The sequence below is a fragment of the Fistularia commersonii genome, chromosome 2 (assembly GCF_037954325.1).
Source record: "Fistularia commersonii isolate RoL2024-O1a breed Wild chromosome 2, RoL_Fcom_v1.0, whole genome shotgun sequence".
Classification (NCBI taxonomy): domain Eukaryota; kingdom Metazoa; phylum Chordata; class Actinopteri; order Syngnathiformes; family Fistulariidae; genus Fistularia; species Fistularia commersonii.
The window spans coordinates 4,120,757-4,144,101 of NC_141285.1; the positions used below are offsets into that span (position 1 = coordinate 4,120,757).

At 43.4% G+C, this 23,345-nt stretch overlaps 1 protein-coding gene across 3 annotated transcripts in view; it reads left to right on the forward strand.

The window, feature by feature from the left end:
* thada (THADA armadillo repeat containing) overlaps positions 1 to 23,345 on the forward strand; it is a 102,917-nt gene that overhangs the window by 20,004 nt on the left and 59,568 nt on the right. For all 3 annotated transcript variants that reach the window (XM_086164790.1, XM_086164807.1, XM_086164798.1), the window contains exons 22-28: positions 1,182 to 1,291; positions 3,834 to 3,966; positions 9,685 to 9,807; positions 10,215 to 10,337; positions 11,158 to 11,249; positions 17,298 to 17,387; positions 20,506 to 20,637. In XM_086164790.1, the coding sequence (XP_086020916.1) occupies positions 1,182 to 1,291; positions 3,834 to 3,966; positions 9,685 to 9,807; positions 10,215 to 10,337; positions 11,158 to 11,249; positions 17,298 to 17,387; positions 20,506 to 20,637 (803 nt within the window). The remainder of the gene's footprint in view (positions 1 to 1,181; positions 1,292 to 3,833; positions 3,967 to 9,684; positions 9,808 to 10,214; positions 10,338 to 11,157; positions 11,250 to 17,297; positions 17,388 to 20,505; positions 20,638 to 23,345) is intronic.

Here is a 23,345-nt window from a genome sequence, read left to right on the forward strand (position 1 = left end):
CAGTGTTCACTTTTCACCATTCAGATATAAATAGGGCTCATTTTCAGTAAATTATTGTGTATCATGATGCTTTGATATCAATAAATAAATACTTCTTTTCTTAATATGTTAATCAATTTGTCACCCCTTTTCTGCTCCTGCCCCTCACAATCAGAACTTCTCCTTCTCCTCTAACTCACATCCCACCAGTGGGGCATCACACCTTCAATTTCCAGTTTCAGACTCATATATCTATCTGACATTCTTTTCACCTCCAGAACATTCCTAACAAAGTCCTCCTATTTCTCTTCTTCAGTACCATGATAGCAGAATGCTGAGGTTTTTTTTGCATATTCGATTTTGGCAGATGTTTTACGCTGGATGTCCTTCCTGACGCAACCCTTTGCATTTATCTGAGCTTGGGACTGGCTTGTGCCCCCCTGAGGATACATTAGGGATTAATTTCTATCCATCTATCTAAAATGAAGTGTGCTAATTCAAATCATACAAAATGAAAAATACCAGATGAGGCTGGCGACATGCACTGAACACGATTTGAATTTTGAACCAACTTTTAGTTAGTATCCCACATTTCTCATTATTGACCACCATAATAATCTCTGTGTAAAAAGTGATGTTCCATAAGACGCCAAATAGTGCGGCATGTCACCAATCTGTTTATAAAGAGCGACAGGCAGTGTTTTAATGATACTTTTACTGTATCTCTCAATCCAACATCCTCACAGTGATGTTTTACCGCTGACATACACCAGATATGTTTATCCTGTTTCCTTTTATAAGGTTTCAATTTGCAAAATCCACCACTTATGGGGGATTATCTTATCATGCAAACCTATAAGGGACATATGACTCCGATCTCTTTATTTAACCTCAGCACTGAGAGGTCCCTCATTCTTGGTGTTTCTCCCGTCAGCAGGCTTGTCCCCTTGCGCGCATAATGATCAGGTGACGTGTTAAACCCCGCGTGTCACTACGCGAACATAATCCTTTTCACTCCAGTTATGTCATTTTGACCCTTTGTAACGGGTCACATTTATGCTGCTGGAGGCTTAAGTGTAAGACTTTTTTGAAGTCAGACGGTATAACTTTCCTGCCCTCATACACACACTGCAATAGAAAGCTGTATTGTCCTTTAGCCGCAGTTCATGTGCAAATTCGGTGTGTGTGTGTGTGTGTTACAGGTGGAGGGGGTCGGACGCTACTTCCGTCATCAGCTCCTGCAGTCCCGTCATCGTGGCGCTTTTGAACTGGCTTATGTGGGCTTTGTGCGCCTCACTGACATGCTGTGCAGGTGCGTTAGCACTCCGGGCAGAAAGCTGAAAGTTAATACTCGTGAATGGCCGCAGGCATCGGCCTGCAACACGGAGATGAATGTCGGGCTTTGTAAAGTGGCAGACGGGCACCTCTCCACACAGCCACTCGGGTGTGAGACGCTATAAATACATGAGGGTTTCATGGTCACAATGGACAGCTGACGGACGCGCATTCGATAAGACAAACTGACATTTTGATAGATTTGCGAAAATATGGATTTAAACGAACACCATTATCAATACAAGCATACGTACAAGCGTCCTTTTTTTTTTAATTCGAGATTTTAGTAGTTGAATAAGAGAAATCAGGACTGTGTCAACAAGAAAAGTGGCAGGGGTAGATCCAATTAACAGATTTCATGTATGGCCTTTTTTTTTTTTAGCAAAGTCAGATTTTATTTACATAGCAGTAAATCACAACACAGATAACTTCATGAAGAGCAGGTCTGGACCACGCTCTTCAACAGGATTTACAGAAACCTAGAATCCTCCCCTCCCGTGAACAAGCACTTTGTGACAGCAGCATAGAAAAAAAAAACACCTTCAACCAGTGCAGAAACCCTGGACAGATCCCAGCTCAACGCGGGGCAGCCTTCTGTCTCAAACGGTTGGCTTAGAAAAAGAGAGAGGACAGAGAGATAGAAAGCCAGTATGATCGAGACAGCAGGGTGTGTGAGCTCTGGGACTGGCAGGAACAAATTATCCGTCCCTAATAATAATAGGACTGCTGACACATTAATAGTAAATATTTGTGAAGAAAATAGAGTGTTTTGCTAATCATCATATTTTAAGAAATCATGTAATCCAATTCATCCTTTGTGGTTAGTTTTCAATTGCTTAACCTCATAAAGAGAGTAAGAATATATTTTCCCCTATTTTATTTAATGTTTTTTTTTGGAGAATGTCAGTTATCACTTTTGTTTTTAAGCATCTTAATGTGAACAGATCATCCTACTGACTAACAGTGCCAGTATGCAAGACAAATGCGGATAAATTTGAAGCAGCATTGTCTTGCGTATTGAATCCGTATTAAAATATTAATAGTTTGCTCAGAGCCGCGTGATGCAGAATCATCATCATCTACTGATTGGTTATTATGATATGTCAATGAATGCAGATGATGTTGACAGATATTGATTTTAGAAAGCGATATCAAAGTCATACTTCCATGTCAAAGTCCGCACTTAATGCAAAATGAGCCCCAGTGGGTAGGAAACACACTCTCACACACACTCCTTTGCCTCTGTGGACCTTTCGCTACCCCTTTCAAAAGTGAACAGTCGCGCTTTGCTGGAATATCGCTCACTTAGTCGTTTTCATCCACGACGGGCGGCAGACGGCCCCCTCAGACAGGCGACAGGTGACGAACCACAAAATAACACAGCGGCGGAGTTGCCGGCATCGAGTCGTAACTCAATGGTTCACTTCTGGAGACTTGAGTTGTCAGAGGAAGGCGAGTGCGTTGTGTAACGGGAGGGCAAAATTCTCGTGGTCGCGAGGAGGAAAACTCTGTGTGTGTGTGTGTGTGTGCGTCTGCTTGTGTGGACACGAGTGTTTTCAGGAGGGGAAGAGCAGTGTGTGCATGGTATGCAGGCCGTGTGCTATGTTATGGGGTGTTGATTGCAGGGTGCTTAACCACGGCCTTTTGATGCTCTGCTGTGTTCCACTTGTGTTTGCGCTCTTTCTCTCCTCTCCCGCTCTCTTCATTCTATTTCTTTTGCTTTACCCCCAATTTTTTTCATTCTGAAACTGCAATTCATACTCCCCTTTTTCTGTTGTATTTTTAGTATGATACTGCTCACCTCTGCACGTGTGTGTCAGTATGGTGTAAGTATACCCCCTTCCCGGAGTCAATTGTTATTATTTTTTTTTTCATACAATGGTGTGCGTACTGCACCCACAGCTCCTCAAAACCGACCGTTGTCATCCGTCCCCTTCTCTCCGCCGCCGCTTGTAGAAACAGATTTCTTGTGGGCGCGGGCTGGTCATGCTGGCCTCTGATCATAGCCTCTGTGTTTGTTTTGTTTTGTTTTTCTCTTAAACATCCCAGATGCCCCACAGAAGATGACAAATGACTTAGAATGTCCGTTTGTGTGGCCAAAGGAAATGGAGACGCAAAACTCCGCAGATCTCGTCCCACACGTATTCAGTTTCCAGCTGCTCGATGGGGCGATAACGCAGTCGATCCTTCCTTTTTTGCCGGAATCTGACAGTCACTATCTTTAGGACCGCTGGCTCCATGTCTCCGAAAAGTATATTGTGGGAGATCCGTGCGTTATCTGACACCCCATAAGAATTCGACTTCACGGTCTCCTTTGGCAGCCACCTCTTTGGCTGCTGTTCACCAAAGAGCATGAAAGTTGATGTAGTGCATCTGCGTGATCCAAGCTTGTTTTTTTTCCCTGCAGATTATTCGAAGTGTGATATATTGTAAAGAGAAAAGCAATTGAAGGCCGAGGATTCTTCACTATGCTGTGTTTTTTTTTTTTTTTTTTTTTTTTTTTTTTTTTTGTGGGTAAGGAGCGGAAGCCTGACCCTGCAGCAGCTCCCGGCCCGCTGGCTCTCCGAGGTCGTGGAAGAGGTCAAATCAAGCGACCCGGCGTCCAAACTGTGTGCCACTCGCCGCAGTGCCGGAATCCCCTTCTACATCCAGGTGCGTAAGGGGCCGCGGATGGGGTTTGGGGGAGGTGGTGACACGTAAGCTGTGAGGGAGGTGCTTGCGATGTTCTTCGGTTCAGCGGTCGCCACAAAGTTACTGCTGATTCGAGACCACAGTCTCATGTTGTGACATCGCTTTACTCGTTGTGTTCGGGCTCCAGGCTATTACTTACTTTGTCTTCCAGGAATCTTCTCTGTCACAAAGGGTGTAGGGTGTAAAACCGAATCCTTAAAAAAAATTAAAAAAAAACCCAAACTGTGGGAAGCGTCTTAAAAGAAAAAAAAATTACGGAACATTTTTAGGTTTTTACTTTGGTGTATAACCCAGTCATAGATACGTATTTAATATTGAAAAAAAAAAGACAAAATCCAAACATCCGTATATAGGTGAATATTTAGTGTATTCAGTTATTCCCCCAACCTGCTATTAGACTCATGAGTACATGTATTTAAAAGAAATCTCTTTTGTATGATTTGAGGTTAACGATTAGGATTTAAGATCTCAGCAAAAGTTGCTCAACCAATGAATCGCAATCTCAAACAGCGGCAACTTTCAGAGTTAGCTGTGACGGTAACAGATCACCACGTGCGATCGTAGACAAAAAGTCCCTCTAATCTGCTGCAAGAGAGCAGGGTGTAAACTTTGATTGAAACTCTGGTTTTGGTATCCGTAGGCTGACATCAATTGTCGCTGGTTCATTGGGACTGGTTTGTATGATGAAAAACTGAACAGATCCATATTTCATGTCTAAAAAATCCCACTGCTTGTATCTTCATCTCAGGTACAAATGTTTTTCAGACTCTCACACTTGGTTTTAGGTGAGTCGGGACATGAGGGTGAGGACGTGTTAAGACTGAATGTGTGATTTAAAATCTGATTATGTTGATGTGTGAACCCCGATCCCACTTTTTAAAAAGTGGGATCACCAAGCTGGTCTACCAGTTCAGCTGCACTGTCCCCAATGTCCAAACAATGCTGCATAGGGGTGTCCCCCTACAACATCCAGAACCTTGAGGAACCCAGGGCGGACCTCATCCACCCCCCGGGTTCCTGCTGCTGAAGAGCTTTTCGACTGCTTCAGCAACTTCAGCCCCAAATATAGGTGTGTCCGCTCCAGAGTCCCCTGGCTCTGCTTACTCATTGGAAGGTATTTTGACGGGATTGAGGAGGTCTCAGAAGTACCCCTTCCACCAATGTACAATGTCTGGAATTGGGGTCAGCAGCCCCCGACTCCCAGTGTACACAGTGTGCACTGCTTCCCTCTCCTGAGCCGCCAGATGGTAGACCAAAATCTCTTTGAAGCCCATCGGAAGTTCTCCTCCAACTCCACCCATTCCCGGGTTTTTATCTCTGTGACCACCGAAGCTGCCTCTGGAGCCACACAGGCCAAAGAAGGACCAATAGGACTCTTCTTTCAGTTTGACTGCATCCCTCACCGCTGGGGTCCACCAGCGGGTTCAAAGTTTGCCACCCCAATAGGTGCCGCCCCCCTTCCGGCCACAGCTCCACTCTGCTGCTTCGACAATGGAAGCATGGAACATGGCCCATTCTGACTCAATGCCCCCATGCTTCCCTAGGGACATGGTCGTAGCTCTGCTGGAGGTGGGAGTTGAAACTCCTTGGGACTCGGGGACAGGGAACAGACGTTCCCGGCAGACCCTCACGTTGCATTTGGGTCTGCCAGGTCTGACTGGCATCCTCCCCCGCCAACGGAGCCAGCTCACCACCAGGTGGTGATCATTTGACAGCTCCGCCCCTCTCTTCACCCAAGTGTCCAGGACATGTGGCTGCACATTCCATGTCCCAAGAACCAGCTTCCGTAGCCGAGGATCGAACCACCAAGGTTCTCTGCTCAGGCCGCCGCCCGGCTCACGCTGCTCCTGACCCCCTTGGTCCTTTCTATGCGTGGTGCGCCCAGGGGAAGAAGGATCCATGTCATCCTTTCGGGCTGGACCTGGCTAAGCTGCATGGGTGCAGGCCTGGCCACCGGGCGCTTGCCACCGAGCCCTGCCCCTGGGCCTTGTTCCAGCGGGGAGCCCTGGTGACCCGTGTCCGGGCAGGGGAAAACTGGGTCCATTAGTCCTCCTCATCATAGCGGGTCTTCTGAGCTGTGCTTTGTCTGGTCCCCCGGCTGGGACTTGTTTGTCTTGGATGACCCTGACAGCATTGCTTATAGGATCACTGGGACGCGCAAACCCCTCCACCACAATAAGATGGCATTCAAGGAGGGGAGGCAGTCATTCAGTCATTCATTGTCTATATATGGCGCTAATCCTGCACTCAGGGTTGCAGTGGGGCTGCAGCCTTTTCCACTTGTCATTGGGAGAGAGGCAGGGTTCCTCTTGGACCGGTCGCCTGTCGATCACAGGGCCGTAAAGACATACAGCCAAATAGTCACTCGTTCATACATCATATAGTGACATACATATATTCACTCTGTCATTCACATCGAGGTGGTTTTGGGGCTCCAAAACAAACTGCGTGTTTTTGGACTGCGGACAGACAACCATGCAGATGAGGGGAGAACATGCAAACTCCACAAAGAAATGGCCCCCTATCAGAACTGAACCAGAGACGTCACACCAAATGTAAATTAAGCTTTTTGATGTTGATTTTTTTTTCTTATTTATTTTTTTTTCCCCCAGCTTCAGATTTCAATATGATTTCGATTTTGAATTTCGATGATAAAATAGCTGACGTTGAATTCATGGTCAGTGGAGCAGTTCATTACAGACTGACGGAAAGTTTTCTTGGATGAAACAGGTTTTTGATTGAGCAAGATTCAAATGTTATTCTTACCAGAGGTTTTTTCACAGAGTTTGTTCTTGGAGCTTAACAAAAAAAAAAAAAGCAAACCAAAAAAATCCCAGTATTGGTCTGGCTTTTCATCCAACCAGAGGTGCGATACGGAATGTGCTGCGGTGTAGGCTGAGGGAAGGAATGTTGCAGAAGTTGGACAAGGTGTATGTGTGTCTGTGTGTGTGTGTGTGTTTGTGTGTTTATTCCAAAACGTAGTGCAATCAGCAGTTCTTGGCATGCCACTGGAGCACTCATGCTGGAAGAACATTGGGTTTTTTTAATCCAGGCCCTTTTTTTTTCTTTTTTTTTCTTCTTCTCACTGACACATTCACATAAACACATACACACATTGTCCTCTGGTTGACCCCTCTTAGTCATCACCAATCCCACACACCTCTAATAATGTGTTGCAATCGCTGACTAACCTACATTAATGTTTTACTGACTCACATTCTGTTTTTCAGACACTCACCTGTGATTACTGATATGAAACCTAGACACGATAGAGTTCATGTTCTATCATAACAGTAATTGCAGGGTGGGCACGCTCTTTCTTGTGGCCGGGGCTATGAGGCGTGCGGCTGTACCTCTGACATCGCCGAGCTTCTGTGGTGTTTATGGTCGGACGCTGCTTTTTTGTCCAGCCGCACGTGAGATCTGGGCAACACAGGGATGGAATATTGTGATTAGGGGACCAGCTTTCCCGCATCTGCTGTGATACACAAAAACACACAAGAAACATACTGAGTTCACCTCCCGCATAATAAGGTGTTTTGTTCTGAATAACGAAAATAAATGTAATTTTTCCGGAATGTTTGCATTGCCAACTCACTCGTTGTATTTTTCTACAATTATGAAATCAATGAAATAACTGAGGAAAAAAATCAGTTATCTAATTATGTTTGATTTAAAAAAAATGCAATTATCATCCAATAAATCCATCCAATTATCTCCAAATTGGATGGCATTTATCATATGCAAATAACATTGACCAGTTCTAGCACAAATGGTTTCTATTTGAAATAGGTGAAATAGGTTTCTCATTCATCCTGAAGTGGGCAGCTGCAGAATAGATATCACGCATAATCCGAATAATCAGCCAGATAAATGCTGTGAGAAGCGCTGATTTGTCTAGTCATTGTAAAAACAGATGTCCAAGCGCTGTAAGGGGAGAGGGAGAAGTGCATCCAGGATCGAAAAAACGGGGGATGGATGAAGGGACACATCGAGCCAGAGAGGATAAGATAAATAAGAGCCCAGAGGAAGTCTGGGCCGAGGCCGAAGGCGACACCTTGGCAGAGTCTTGGCCTGCATTCCCTCACATAGAAAGGCCAGAGTGGAATCCAAGAAAGGCTGCCTCCAGCTCGTCTGAGCCGACCCTGGCCAGAATTCAGCAGGCTCGCCTCCCTTTTCCTCCTCGCTCACAGAAACCAAACTCGCGTCTCTCACCCCCAACCCCCTATCCCTCCTCCTCCTCCTCCTCCTCCTCCTCGCTGCCTTCATCTCTCCATCCCTCGCAGGCCTAACTCTAAACCATAAAGCAGGCCAGACACGCAGCTGGCTCCCATCAGCTCCCACAGAAAGATATCTCACACACAGCAGCTCCTCGCTCCCGCATTCCTCACTCCCTTTTCGTAGGGAAAGGGTGCGCGCGCACACACACAGACACACGATGTCACTGTGTGAAGCCGTTGCTGCAGACAAACTTATGTAATCATATATCCGATAGGAAGTAAATACGTGATGTACCAAGAGCGGGGTAGAACCGTGTGATGTGGCATAGTAACAATTTAAAAGGGTTATTTGTCCAATTAATCACCTGATTGCTAAATTGTAGCTTTGGTTATTTCTTGTTCAATTAATGTGCAAGATAGTAAGCAACAATTTGTATTAACGATAGAATTGACATAAATGGATCAGCTTTTTGCACATATGTATAGAATGTCAACTCAGGGGTCTGTGACTTGATGGACAAAAGACAAATATATCCAAATTTCCAAGGCGTCCAGGATGCATCTGATTAATTGTGTGGACATCCATGTGGAAAAATGTCAAAGTTGTCAGTGGTTGGACACTTAGCAACGTAACTTAAAAAAAATGATAAGTGGCTTCAATGACTTATATAAAATGACTAGTTTTCTGGACAGTTCATTCTATCACTGAAATCCCCTGTGCTACAGTCCCGTATCGTTCACTTTGGCCTCTCCTATAGGGACAGCTTTAAAGTAAGGATACCTTTTATAGGTTATTAAGTTTGCATAGTAGCTAGAATTCACAGGGACAACACCAGCATAGGCTGATTAAAAAAGATCCTTTGCTGATATTTCAAATGCACTTTGTTTCCAAATATTTCAATTGCATCAGATGTATTTAAGGATTTGCTCATTTGGGAACTAGAAAATAAAAAAAAATGTGTTCTGTCTTGGAGCTTTCCAGGGTGCGTGGATTAGTCTGTTCCAGTGCTCCTGCCAGGCACCCATCGTTGTTATTTATTTTATGAATATGCAAGCTATTATTGTATAATGTCAGTGAAAATTATGAAACTGCTACTATTATTATTATTTGTTTGTGATCATTTATCCCTGTCTGCCCCTCCCCTCCCCCCAATTGATACACAGAAGGCCGCCCCACATTGAGCTCCTATCTGTCTGAGGTTTGTGCACCGGTGAAAGGTGGTGCCAAGTACTTGCTCATGGAGGGAATATTGGGTTTCTGTAAACCATTTTTAAAAAGTGTGGTCCAGAGCTGCTCTACGTGTAAAGTGTTACGAGACAACTGTGTTGCGACAGTCTTAAAAATCTGGAATGGAAAAGGCGCGCCAGCACTTTTTCACTGCTGCCTTACGAACTTCTTCATGTTAACGTCTCAATCACCAGTGTTTTTCTTTTTTTTTTTTTTTTTAAACCTCTGTAGGCTCTCCTGTCCTCCGAACCCAAATCGTCCAGTTGCAGCTTGCTGAAGATGACCATGAGAGAGCTGATTGGCTTGGCCATGCCCTCAGCAGACAGAAACACGGAGAACTCCACGGTGCCTCAGGTTCGTCCAGCCAGTCACCTCAAATCCAAATGTAAACCCAAAAATGTTATCGTGAGTGTATTGTTCATAAAATTTAAATTGGACTTAAATTAAGGAGCGGGTTTGACAACGTGTTGATATGCGATTAATAGACTAAGTTGACCACATTTTCTAGTGCTACCTAAGAAAGCCCAATTGTGCTGTTTCGCTTGTGTGCCGTTATTCAGTTCTGACAGTTTTAAGATCTTATCAGGTAGCACTAACCGCTAGTATGGATGGCAGGATGTAGACGAAACCTCGCGGCTCATGTAAAACCTTCTTGTGACTTTAAGAACCAGGGTAATGTTACGGACAAGTCATGGCTGCTCCGGGTGTTGACTACCCCGTATGGGATTCGGCTCAATTGGTCGCTTCAATCTCCCCACCAGGTCCACGCTTTGAACATCCTGAGGGCTCTTTACAGGGACACCCGTCTTGGCGAGAACATTATTCCGTTTGTCTCTGACGGAATGCAGGCTGCTGTGCTTGGCTTCACCTCTCCCGTCTGGGCAGTGAGTTTCCATGTGTTTTTCACCCACTACCTTTGGGTAAAGAGAGAGCGAGAGAGAGAGAGACCGGCAAATATACGCAATTCTTATCTGACATGCATGATACTGTGTGTCCACCGAGACTGAGCCACTCCCTTGTAATCTTGGTGAAAACCATTTTTAACCCACCCACCATTCATTATTGCAAAGGTAAAAGATTCATAATAATTTAAGGTTTTGCAAGCGGACGTGGCAAAGGTCTTCACCAGTTGGTGACTGGGTTTTACTTAATATTTCAGTAGACAGTATACGTATATTTTCACATATAATCAATTTAATACTAAGCTACCCATTTTGGGATGAGACCACTAACTGGAGGCATCTGGTTTCTACAGCATGGGTAACACACACGAGGAGGTCGCAGTATTGCTTACACTTTTTAATGAATTGCCTCATTATCATCACAGGTGCCAAAATCAAGACGCACACATTATTTCTAGGGACAAATAAATGATGAACTTGTCACAAAGTGGGTCAATCCTCTCCGCAATTAATACAGCAATTGTAAGTGATTGTGATTTCACTCGCCCTGCATTATAAATGGACATTACAAAGAAGCACGGCACATTTACTTTGGCACCTTTGAAGGTAGATGTCAAGTTTCGAAACAGTTTAATCACACTTTAAAAGCTCATGACAGTTTATAGGAGTGCTCTGACTTTCGGTGGGTTGAAACTTGCTATTTTGCTTCGTCGATGACCCCTACAATTCTGAGGTTTGCGCGACTCTCAAGTGACACTTACATATTTTGCCAACCCCTCTTCCCCCCTTCCTGTGACTTCAGGTGAGGAACTCTTCGACTCTTCTCTTCAGCACGCTGATTACGAGGATCTTCGGAGTGAAGAAAGGGAAGGACGAGCACTCGAAAAAGAACAGGTTTTCCCCCTCTGTACTCTGGCTTACTCGTGTTTAGCAGCGCGCAAAACGAAATGTTTGTATTGGCATGTCCTTGATCCAAATCACTGGTTGTGAGTCTGAAGCCACCTCGCTCCGAAGGGCTTTCTCTTGTCATCTTTGAAATCTTTTCGAGGATCAGAATTCTGCCAGTTCATAAGAAAACAAACATTTCAGAACAAGACATTTAAGTGTACACAAACTCAGATAAGAGACATACTTGTTGTCCCTTACCACCGGGGGACACTGTTGTAACACAAGCCCGGGCTGCCTGATGAGATAGTGCTTTCCATCGCTGCCACAGCGGTCACAGGGAAATCACCGCCAGAGTCAAAGGAAGGAAAGGCAGCTTCAGATAAAGAAAATAAATTCAAGCAAAAAAAAACAAAAAAAAAAAACGACCTAGCCACTGTACGTCCCCTGCGAGTGGTGCCTATCAGGCCGTGAACCACATGGGGAAGTCTGTCAAAATTGGAAGCGTCATGCAGTCAGAGTCGCAACTGTCTGCGAATATTACGTTTGCAAATGTTTTCCATCGCTGTCACCACACTGATAGAGTGTGTCCTAGGAAACACTCTTTATTTATTTATTTTTTTTTTCCATCAGGGTTCATCCTGAAGCCAGTAATGTTTCAGGGCCTATTCATTATAACTGATGTCAACTCAAGTCAGATTTTATTTATATTGCGGGGCTTTAGCTCACTCGGTAAAGCCCCATGTGGTTCTGGCTCCGCAGTTGTAAGGTTGCCGGTTCGACCCCATGGTCCTTCTGTCTGCATGGTAAAGTGTCCTTGGGCAAAGACACTAAACCCCCCAATGGTACCGCTCGCACCTTGCATGGCAGATTGGTGTGCAAGTGTGTGCGTGAATGGGTGAATGCAATGTGTAAAGCGCATGGTGATGAACCATGTAGTGCCAAATCACAACAGAGTTGTCTCATGGCACTTTACATGCAAAGCAGGTCTTAAACCACATTTTTTTTTTAATATGATTTTCAGAAAGCTGACATTTTCCCCCACGGGCATTAGGAACTTAGGGAAAACGGTGGGAGAATTTTCAATTTTCCCCACCAGAAGCCTTGGGCGGATCTGAGCTCAATGCGGGCGGCCTTCTGTCTCGACCATTTGGGGTCGAAAGAGAGCGAGACAGAAGTACAGATAGAAAGAAATGGTGTAATATGAGTGTCAGGAGGGCCTGGCACAAGTGATCTCTTACGAATAATAACAGTATATATGTTGCTGGTGACACGATACAGTCATGGCTTCATAGAAGAAATAATCGTGAATGTCTGGAAGGACCACTGGAGTAGATCAAGCCATGGCCCCCGAGGACTTTGCAGAAGACATGAGGTTACTATCAAGCACTGACGAAGGGATGTGAGTGCAGACAGGATAGGAAGAGTGGGAGGAATGAGAGAAGTGCCTCGTGGGATATCCCTCGCCAGAGTAAGCCTATTGCAGCATAACTAAGGGCTAGCCTAGCCTTAACTATAAGCTTTCTCCTAAAGAAAGGTTTTAAGGCTATTCTTAAACAAAGAGAGGGTGGCCGCCTCCCGGATCGAAATTACTAGACAGTCCCACAGAAGAGGAGCTTCTATAGTACTCGTTCCAAAATGCATGGTTTTCTGTCCAGTTCGTCCAAGTTAGCGCTACAGATTGTCATCTGGATGTAAAATCAAGACACGCAGCCTGGGATGGTAACCCTATATCTCGTTTTTTTTTTTTTTTTTGGTTCCAGTCAAGGTGCACATGCTCCACAACTCCAGTTGTTTGTGTTTTCTCTTACTTTTCCATCTCAAAACTTTATTTTTCCCTATATAATGAACAATTCAGTGGGTTTGCCCCCCAGGGAAAAACCCCAGTCCTGTCAAGCGCACGACTACATTTTTTTAACTTCCCAGTTTTGCAGTGTTTCAGGGTCACTGCATTTGCTGGAATGAGGTTACATGGTACACTGGAATGTTCCTAATGACCAAAAGCAGTTAAATGATAAACATCAAATACCTCAGTACAAAACAATGAAGAGACACCTGAAATGCTTCCAAGACTCTGCAACACAGAACGAGCAGCCAAATGTCGGTTTTGCTTCAAACGGCGTCACTCTTTCACCCTTTTCGATGATAAAAACACAGAACGAATGAAGTCTAGTGCGATTCTGCCGGCATCACATAATGTTCGCCGTGCATCTCTCTTATAAGGGCAGTTCGCTTAACCTTGACCGTCAATGGGAGCAATGGGAATCCGCTGCAGCTGCGGAGATAAAAGTCTGACGCTCACAATGATAACCATTCACATTTTTGAATGCTAAATGTTTATGGAGTACGTATGGCTGAATAAATAGCAGGGAAAATAAAAATATTGTGTCCATCACTTTAAGTCCCGGCTCTGGTTGGTCATTGTGGAAAGGCTTTGTGCTGCATTAAGTGACAAATGCAGCACCCCCCATTTTATGGCCAACAGATCCATGGGTGCACCCACAAATGCCAAAAGCTCGGATGCTAGCAATAACTTCTGCATTGCTGATCTCTTTGAAAATATTAACTAAGACAATAGCAACAGCTAAATGTAGGATTCCTGAACATTTTGCAACCAGTGAAGTTGGCCGTTATATAAAAGGACCTCCAGCTGTCTTCTCCCGCGTTCCCGGGGGGCGTGGCTCGATCTACCGCAACAGTCCCACCATTATTCCGTTATTTCTTTCACGAATGTTTAAGGTTATTTTTCTATTATTGTCACTAGAACTGCATATCTATTCGCACTGCTGCTGTCTTTAGTATGACATTACCTGTGTCTGTCCCTCCCAACCCTCATACCGCCCCTGTCTCCATCACACTTGCTCTCCGTCTCTGTCCACTGGTCGAGGCAGAAGGCCACGGCATTGATTAATGGGCAGTTTTTCCACTGTTCTCCATTCAGTGTCATGAGACAACTTTGTTGTGATTTGGTGCGATATAAATAAATAAATCTAACTCCGCAGGACACGGAAAGTTAGGATGGAGTAACAGTTGAAATATGGACCGTTGGTTGATTTGAAATAAACACGAAGAATACAGTGCATTCCACTGTTGATTTTTATTTTTTTTTCCAAATGGGGCCCTGATGGGATTTGTCGAGCCGCTGATATGCCGAGCTAGAGTTTCACAGGTCCTCGCTCCGGGAAGCGTACAGTCTACTGTATTTCTTAATAGCTGAGTCGCTCAACGGCCTCAAGACACTCTTAACCAAGCCAAGGCTGCTCCTGTTTATCTTTCAGTCGTACCCCCCTTGTTCCTACTCTGCCTGTCCCTCCCCACGTCGTAGCTCTCACTTATCATCAGTCTCGATTTTTTTTTTTTTAATTTTTTTATTACTACTCGACGGGCCTGTTTTCTTTCTCATGTGGGGGAGAGGGTGTCATAAAGGAGAATGGAACTTTTTGAACTTGTATTTTCATTTTTTTTTTTTTTTTTTTTTCTCAAATCAGCAGTCCGTGTGTTTAATGTTGCAATAAGCCTCTCGTGTCTCCTTGACGTCTTTCAAAAACTGCGGGTGTGTGAGCAACAGCGAAAGCTGCAACTCATTTATAATTGTGTTCCTTTGGATTTTTCCACAGTCTGTTGTGCGTCTGCATCTCCATTATTACCGTGATTTTACGGTCGTTATCTCGGGCTGCAGAAAACGCATTGTGACAGCTTGTCCACTCCGATATTTGGCCGGCGTGTTGTTTGTGAGCGGCCCCTCGGCCCACCGAGTTCACGCACGATTCCCTCTCGTACGAATCCCATTTATTTACAGCGCCACGTGTGTTTTTGAGAGGCTGCGTTCAGAATCCGGGAATTCATATCTGTGCATTTGACACATTTACCGGGGGCGGGGATCGTCGCTCCATGACATCAGGGCCGATGTTGATCCGATACTGTTGTGAAAATACATGGTAGCGTAAACAAAGCTGACGGAGCGAAGATCACCCCTCCATCCTTCCGCGTTCCAGCTCCAACCTGTGTCCGCCCCTCACTTTTTTTAATTTCACGCGTTCTTCTTCACGCAGGCCGTTCTGTCTTCTCGCAAAACGTATCATTCCAGTGCCATTCGCCTCAAAGGCAACAACATGTACGAGCAGCCGCTCACATCTGGGAGCATGTAAACCTTTCCAGCCGTTTCACTTAGACCCCCCCTTTCCCTGTCTCCCCTCTCCTCCTTTGCCCTTTGCGACCCTTACCCCTTTTACCCCGTCTAATCTGTTCTGACGCGACCTCCGACCTTTTCTTGCAGGCAACAGAGTCTTGTCAGACCGAGACGCTCATTAGAGAGAGATGAGGAGGAAGAGGGTGTGTGTGTGTGTGTGCGCGCGCGCGCGCGCGTCCGCGTGTGTGTGTGTGTTGCGCGCATGCGCACAAACACACAACAGATGGACCACATGCACGCTCGTCGAGTGAGGGGTAAATGTTGACCGATACTGCCAGATTTACTTTCAGAATTCTGATAGAGCGGTCGCTTCCTATTTCAGTGAATATTAGATCCGTCACGAGTTTTACCTTCATTTATGGTAATTGTGTGTGTGTGTGTGTGTGTGTGTGTCAAGTGAAAAGAGGTGATGAGCAGGTCATGTCCAGGTTGATAGTGGATTTCGAAGCGTACACTCGTGACTCACTTCCCCCTCCCCCCTCTATGAAAGTGACCATTGATAGCCCGGGTCCAGCGAGGGTTTGTGGTTGTATTTTTTTTTTTCTTCATTCTACGCGTTACAGTCGTGACTGAAGCCGTGTGCAATTTCTCCCCGGTCTTGTGATCATGTGTTTGGCAAACCAGACTCTTCCCTTTAGGAGTGACTTGATTTAGACGGGCAGAGTTAAATAAAAACTTTATTGGCCCAGAGGCTGAATGGCGGTTGGAGCAACGAGACCGCCAGTGTTAAATATAAAGTTTGGCATTTTATTGACATTTGTGTATGTGTGTAAATGACTATATAGGCACATGGCATTACATATATACAAACACATATGTGTGTGCGTGTATACATACATGTGTATATATATACACACATATTTATGTGGATATGTGTGTGTGTGTATATATATATGTAGATATACATATGTATGTGTGTGTATATATATGTATATACATATATACACACACACACATCTGTGTGTGTCTGTCTGTGTATAGGACTGAATTCAAAGCATTTATTTAGCCATGCAGAATAAGCAAACAAAGCTTCAATTTGTTTTTGTGAGGCGTATTTCGACCAGAGACCTTCTATACTTGTGAAAGGAAAAAGAGGAGGATTTTTTGTTCAATTTTTTTTTTTCTAAATATCCAAGATGTTGAAGGTACAGTTAAATCAAAGTGATGGCTGGTATTTAAAGTTACCATATTACATGGTTATTTATGTACAGCTTTACTGCAAGAAGCCTCTTTGTTCTGGGGCTTGAGAGGCTTCATAGCAACTTGCAATTTGATATTAAGAAAAATAATAATGCTTATATAATGTATGTACTGGTCCTGTTTGTAAAAAAAATCAACTCTTATTTTATCACCGTCACAACACTGCCTGACTCGCTCAGTCACATAGCGTCCAAGAGGCACCGCTTATTTCGTCTTCTATATCCCAACAGACAATCATTTCAACACAGACTGTCCCTTTTGAGACACGCTCATTTTTAGTTTCAGTCATTTTAAGTAAATGTCATGTATTAGTTTAGCTTCCATTCCCGAAAATAGTCGCCCTTATTTTCAACCACAGGATCTGAATACGTGAAAAGCCCCAAACGCCAACCCTAACTGAGTCGGTGCGATTGCCACATAAGTTGCAACATTACATGCGCACGCGTACATTGGCACCGGCTGCAGGTAAACTTTAGCTCAAGGAGATGCCTCACAAGGGGATAAACATAATGTTTCAGACTAAACATAATGTAAAATCAATTAATAATGGCAGATTAATCTGCAATGTAAATACACGTGTCGCAATAGCTTGTCAGCCGGCAATGTGGAAGATGATGTGATTGACCGTGACCTTCTCACCCCGTGTTTTCGCTTTCCTTCTCTCTTAGAATGACGGGCAGGGAGTTTTTCACCCGTTTCCCAGCTCTCTACCCCTTCCTCCTTGATCAGCTCAGGGAAACCGCTGCCACAGTGGAAAGGTAGGTAGGGGGGTTCGCCTTTTTTTTTTTTTTTTTTTTTTTTTAAAGCTTTTTTTTGTCGGACAGTCCGATAGTGATGAAGGTGTTCTGTTGGTTTTCCTAAAGTGACTAAAAAGTGGAAGGAGGAAAGACGTTCTTAACATTATGTTCCAGAAAGCCAAATCTCCTTTGTGAAACTGTTTCGTTCAACCCCCCCCCCCCCCCACCGTCCTCCCGCGTGACTCCCGATCGCAGCTTTTCCCAAAAGTATCGCTTTCAATAAAATTTGGCAGGCCATTTGCTTGGAGATTTTTACAATGAATAAAGTAGATCCCTTGTCAAGATTGTGTTTATTTGAAATGTTCTTTTTTTTTTTTCCAGTGGGGAGTTTTACTCCGTCGAGGTTCATCTGCCATATCTTTGTCAGCTTAGCCCAAACACCCTGTTTTAAAAGCATTTGAGTCATCCGGCCGTCCCACAGGCCCAACTTATCTTAATATGGATCCAATTAATTGAATGAATTTGCAGATAAGATCACCCCCCCCCCCCCCCCCCCGCCTCCTCCATGCTCCCTTTTAAAACAATTGTAGATTTCCCACGGAACCAGATCTCCCTCCGCTGCTGGACTTTCCACATCCTCACCGAAGCTTGAACCGGCTAGACTGTACCAAACTGTTGTGAAACAAGACGAGACAGCCGAGCTCAAGACAAAAAAATATTTTACAGTTGCAAAAAAAAAAAAAAACAAACAAACAAAAAAAGGACAATTTTCTGTTTATTTATGATATATTATTACAGCAAACATCCAGTATTAAAGTGTCTCACCAGTCCATTTTAAACTGCAGTGTCATTTTCTGTTTGATAGCGGTGTAAAAACGCAGAACATAAACAAACAGCAGGTAGCACCAATTAGTATTTTACAGCCATTGATTTAACAAACTATAAATAACTGAAATATTGGAGAGTCATTCATTCTGAAAAAAAACTGTGAAAGTCCAATTAAATTAAAAAGGACTTAAAAAAAACAAACATTCGAACTGATACAACTTCCTGTTTTGCATTTAGCTCCCCGTAACTAAAACCTTCTCTTCCTATATCAACACATTTTCTAGTGATCATTGATATTTCAAAACCCTCCAAAAATGTTCAATACTAAAATATTGCCTTGTTTTGGCTCTAAGTATATATTCATTCCCCGCGATAATGATGTAGTAATTCAGATCCTTTCATTGTGCAACGTGTCCTAAATCTTCAAACATTGCGGTCAGCGGACAACTTTAAACACAACCATTGTAAACTGCAAACCCATCTTTAACTTTAATCCAAAATAATGCGACTTCCTTGCAGTGCCGCAGCAAATGCATGTCGGCCTCCTTTTTTCTCGCATGCGCTTCGTAAATCCAACCCCCCGCCCCGCGACTCGAAAAGTACATGCAAATCAGATAACACCACGTGATATACAGCGATTTCTGCAGATAACAAGCAGATGTTTTGTTCAGGTTGGCCAAAATTTGTGTTCGCCTTCTTCCGACAATCTCAGTGCTTCTATCTTGACTCACTGACTTCCACTTGATGTATAACCTTTTTTTTTTCCACTTTGATTGTTGCCATAGCCTTTTCTCGTTCTGGTTATACGCATGCTGCGGGCAGGCCGTTATGTACCCAAACCAAAAACGCACAATGCTCGAGGCCTAAACAGAAGCTTGGCATGCACACAGGGGAACTGTCTCTACTGGTAACACAGTGTTTTGTGTGTTTTTTTTCAATGGCTTTTTCCTATAGTCGGACCCCTCCGTGTCGCTGACTCGAAGCAGTGCTAGCAGATTCATTCCAGGCTATTTTATGATGATATTAATTTAATCAAGTCCCGAGGTGATCTATCCCAGTTTTCCATCATGACATTTTACCCTTCTGCAGTTTTGTTGGTTTCGTAGCGTGTCTAAATAAGGACTAACAATAACAAAAGCACCCAATGTTTGATACAAAAATATCCCCACCAACAACTCAACTAATGCAGATCATTCAAGGGAAGCACAAAGGGAATTCACCCAAAGACCCTGGTATTGAATTGGAAAAGCACCATCAAGAGTCTCTGCCCCATCCGGTCAAGTGCTCCAGCCTCCAGCTGCATCCTCAGAACCCCCCCTTTACATCACATCCTGCTGCTGTGCTTGTCTAGGCCGCACTAAATACATTAGACCACCTAGTAATTGGTCCATTATTGCATTTCCCATCTTGTCCATCTAGGGCCGTCCCAGCGGGCGGCGGTGCACGCTTTCGGTCGAAAATAGTAATGAAAAGCACAAGTTGTTTTTTTTTTTTTTTTTTGCTCATACTGTAACATTATAAATTGAGTAGCCGGGTGCAGGACTGTGGGTGATGGTATTTCCTTCATGCCCAAAAGAGATCCGGGCACCTGAAAAAAAAAGTACAATCATAGAAACATGCCTTCCAGAAATGGGATGGAGGAAGACTTTGTCCATTAGAGCACAAGTCAAGGTGGACAAAAAGGCCATATTCTGATATTCATTTTATGGCGTGTTCCCTCATCTGCTTCCCCATCCTCCCCTCCCCCTTTTTAAGCATGTCGGAGTGGAACTGTGAAACTGCTGGCAGAAAGAGATGGTTTTCCATTGTGAGTCAGTTGGCAACGGTGGGATTTTGGATGAAGTAAAAAGGGGAGGTGAAGAGCTCGGCTCAAGGACAGATGAGGAGATGACGGGCGGGTTTGCGTGGGTGTTTTTTTTTTTTTTTTTTCTTTTTTGGAAATGCAGTTTGTCTTAACTAGCGAATAAAACATAGCACCGTTACTTCCTGCATGGGAATTATTCACAACCCTCCCACAGCATGTCGACACCGACTTTCATTTTTCTAATATATTTGAAAATTGTTGGATTAAAATGTTAATCTGTTGTTTATTATGAAGTGATACCTGTTGCTAATAAGCCATTTTTCCGTTTTACCAGGACAGCAGATTGAATACATTTTATGAGAAACAGTGTTTTAATCCTCAATAGCCATTTAACATTACAAGGTTTTTCCTCTCCTTTCACCAATGAAATGCTTTATTGTGCGTACGTTACATCTAATGATGTATGTTTGTGTGTGTGTTTGCGCTCGCATATGCGTGCACCCACAGTGACAGCGGTCAGGTGAAGCTTCACCCCAGTCTCTTCTTGTTGCTGCTGGTGCTCAGCCGACTTTACCCGTCTCCGATGGATGGGTCCTCCTCACCTCTGGGACTCGCCCCTTTCATGCCGTTCATCATCAGGTCGGTGTGAAGCGCAAACACATACACACACACACACTCACACACATTCACACGAGGGAGTCCCCTCAGCAACCCTTCTTGTGGAACTGCATGGTTGTTTGCAGATGTCATTAAAAGAGATTTTTGTCCTCACTGGTTAACACAACTTTGATAATGTGTTTTGATGTCAATTCATGTATTTATGTTGTTTGTTCTTTTTTTACATACGTTTTGGGCAATGGTGTCATCCTGAGGCGTTTCCTCCTTTGTGAGGGGACTGCCCCTGTGATTTCAACTGCCTTTAATTAGATTGGACTTGATTAGATAATTTTAGTGCAAGATAAAATAATAATTTATTGATTCCCGTAGGGGAAATTTCGAAGTTGTCGTTACACATATACTAGTACAGGGCAACAAAATGCAATTTAGCATCTAGCCAGAAGTGCAAAACTGCAGCACCTGTAGATATAATAAATAAATATGTACATCGTATTTTCTGTACATAATTACGTAATAAATAGTTAAGTTATTTACAGATTGGGTACTGTGAACATATCATACAGATGGTTATGTACATTTAATGTAGTAGGTCATAAACGAGATAGGAACTATGGACAAGATTTACAAGTATATATGTACAGGTGATAAGGTATGCAATGCAAAAATACAGTTAAAATGGATGGTAAATAGTACATAAGTAAATATGGACAGTAGCTGCAAAGGAAAACTCAACTGCACATTTTCCCCATGTTCACATCTGTATGAATGACAGAGTGAATGGTTGTGTGTCTCTGTGGCCCTATGATTGTCATTTAACTGGTCCAGGTTGCACACTGTGCCTCGCCCAACATCACCTAGTATTACCCTGTGTGATGGAAAAGCCCAATAAGCAAGAACTGAGTTGTGTATGATGGGTTTTCTCCCTACATTTGGGTTAAATTTGAAAAGAATCAATTTTTTTTTTTTTTTTTTTTTCCATTGCCTGTGTGGCTGAGTGCTATCAGGTTTAACAGATCCCCTTGAGACACCTACTTGGAATGTATCCACATATATGTATTCTATCTGCTGACCCTCCATGCCTTCACCAAAGGCGAGAAGTGGCCTGAGCGTTACGGTGGGCCCCCAGGGCACTGCAACCGACTGGGTCTTCATGCTCAAGGAGAATGTGGCTCCAATCAGTTTGCATGCTCATCGGATTGAGGGGGTGTGGGGTGGGGTGTCACACACCTGCTGCGATAAAGCTCTCGAAGATTCCCTGAGCTGCACCTCCAATTCTAAGTATAGAAACATTTAGAAATTGCCAAGACAAAACTACCATAGCCTAAACATGTGTGAGTATGTGTGTGAGTGACTGACTGCACTGATTCATCTTTTAACATCAATTCCCTTCTCTTTGCCATCACGTCCAGTTGCCTTTATGACAAAAATGAACAATGTTCATTCGATGTCAAATATGTAGTCATAATAATTGTCTGCTCTTAGTCTTTCAAAGTGAGTTGTTTTGTTTTGTTTTACGATGTTTGTTCCGTCTTGTGTCCGAGAGGTTGATTAGATTGTGACTGGTTTTATCTGGATTCCGCTCTCTTGTTTACTGGAGTGTTCAGCTCGCAGGCGAATGAGAAACTGCGGTTTCAACCTTCCATTTTTTAGATTCCTGACGTGGTAAAATCTACAAATATTATTGGAACATGTTCATTTGCTGCACCTGCAAATTAGGTCCGAGTTGGAGTTTAACCCAAATCTATGCCACCCCCACCTCATACACAGACAGACAGACAGACACACACACGACACACACATACATATGGAGTTTGAATGTCTTAGAACACCGTCAGCCGTCCACTCCCCCCTCTCCAGCTGTAAAAACATATTTCATCAAATAGATTATCCTTTTGTCAGGATTAATTTTAGATTAGCTATATAGTTACACTCAGCAAAATAAGGAAAAAAGTTCTTTCCAGTGACATAAGTTATTCATCCGGTGAAATGAAATTACCAAATCAAAGCATATCTCAGGAAATTATATGGAGCATTTTATATATCTTGTTTACTTGGAAGGCAGCGAGCAGACATGAAATGAGTCTTGCTCAAGATGTTGTTGATCTCTATGATCACCCAGCACTGAGGCAACAAATTTTACATAAAACATCAGATGAGCAGGGTATCTCATAAGAATTACATGAAAAGAATCTGTGAATTTCAGTACTTTAAGTCACAATTTTCCATTTTTTTTAATCGTAGCTCAATGCATTTGAGCTCACTTCCTTGCATAACATCTCAATTGGGAACCCAAATGAACACAAACAAATGTTCAGTTGTATCAGAACTTGGATGTAGCTTCATTCATCGGTTTCATCCACGCTGTGTTGGCAAATCGTCCATTTGTGTGTGTGTGTGTGTGTGTGTGTGTGTGTGTGTGTGTGTGTGTGTGTGTGTGTGTACACACACTTTTTGTTTGTGATTTCCCTCACTCGAGAATAGTGTTGGCAAAACATCCATTTAGTTTCAGGTGTGTGTGTATGTGTATATATATGTGTGTGTGTGTGTGTATATATATATATGTAGATAGATATGTATATGTGTTCATATCTGTATATGTATATATATATGTTTGTGTGTGTGTATATATATATATAGATATATCTCTATATGTGTTTATATGTATATATGTATATGTATATATATATGTTTGTGTGTTTGTGTGTGTGTATATACGTGTATATACATAT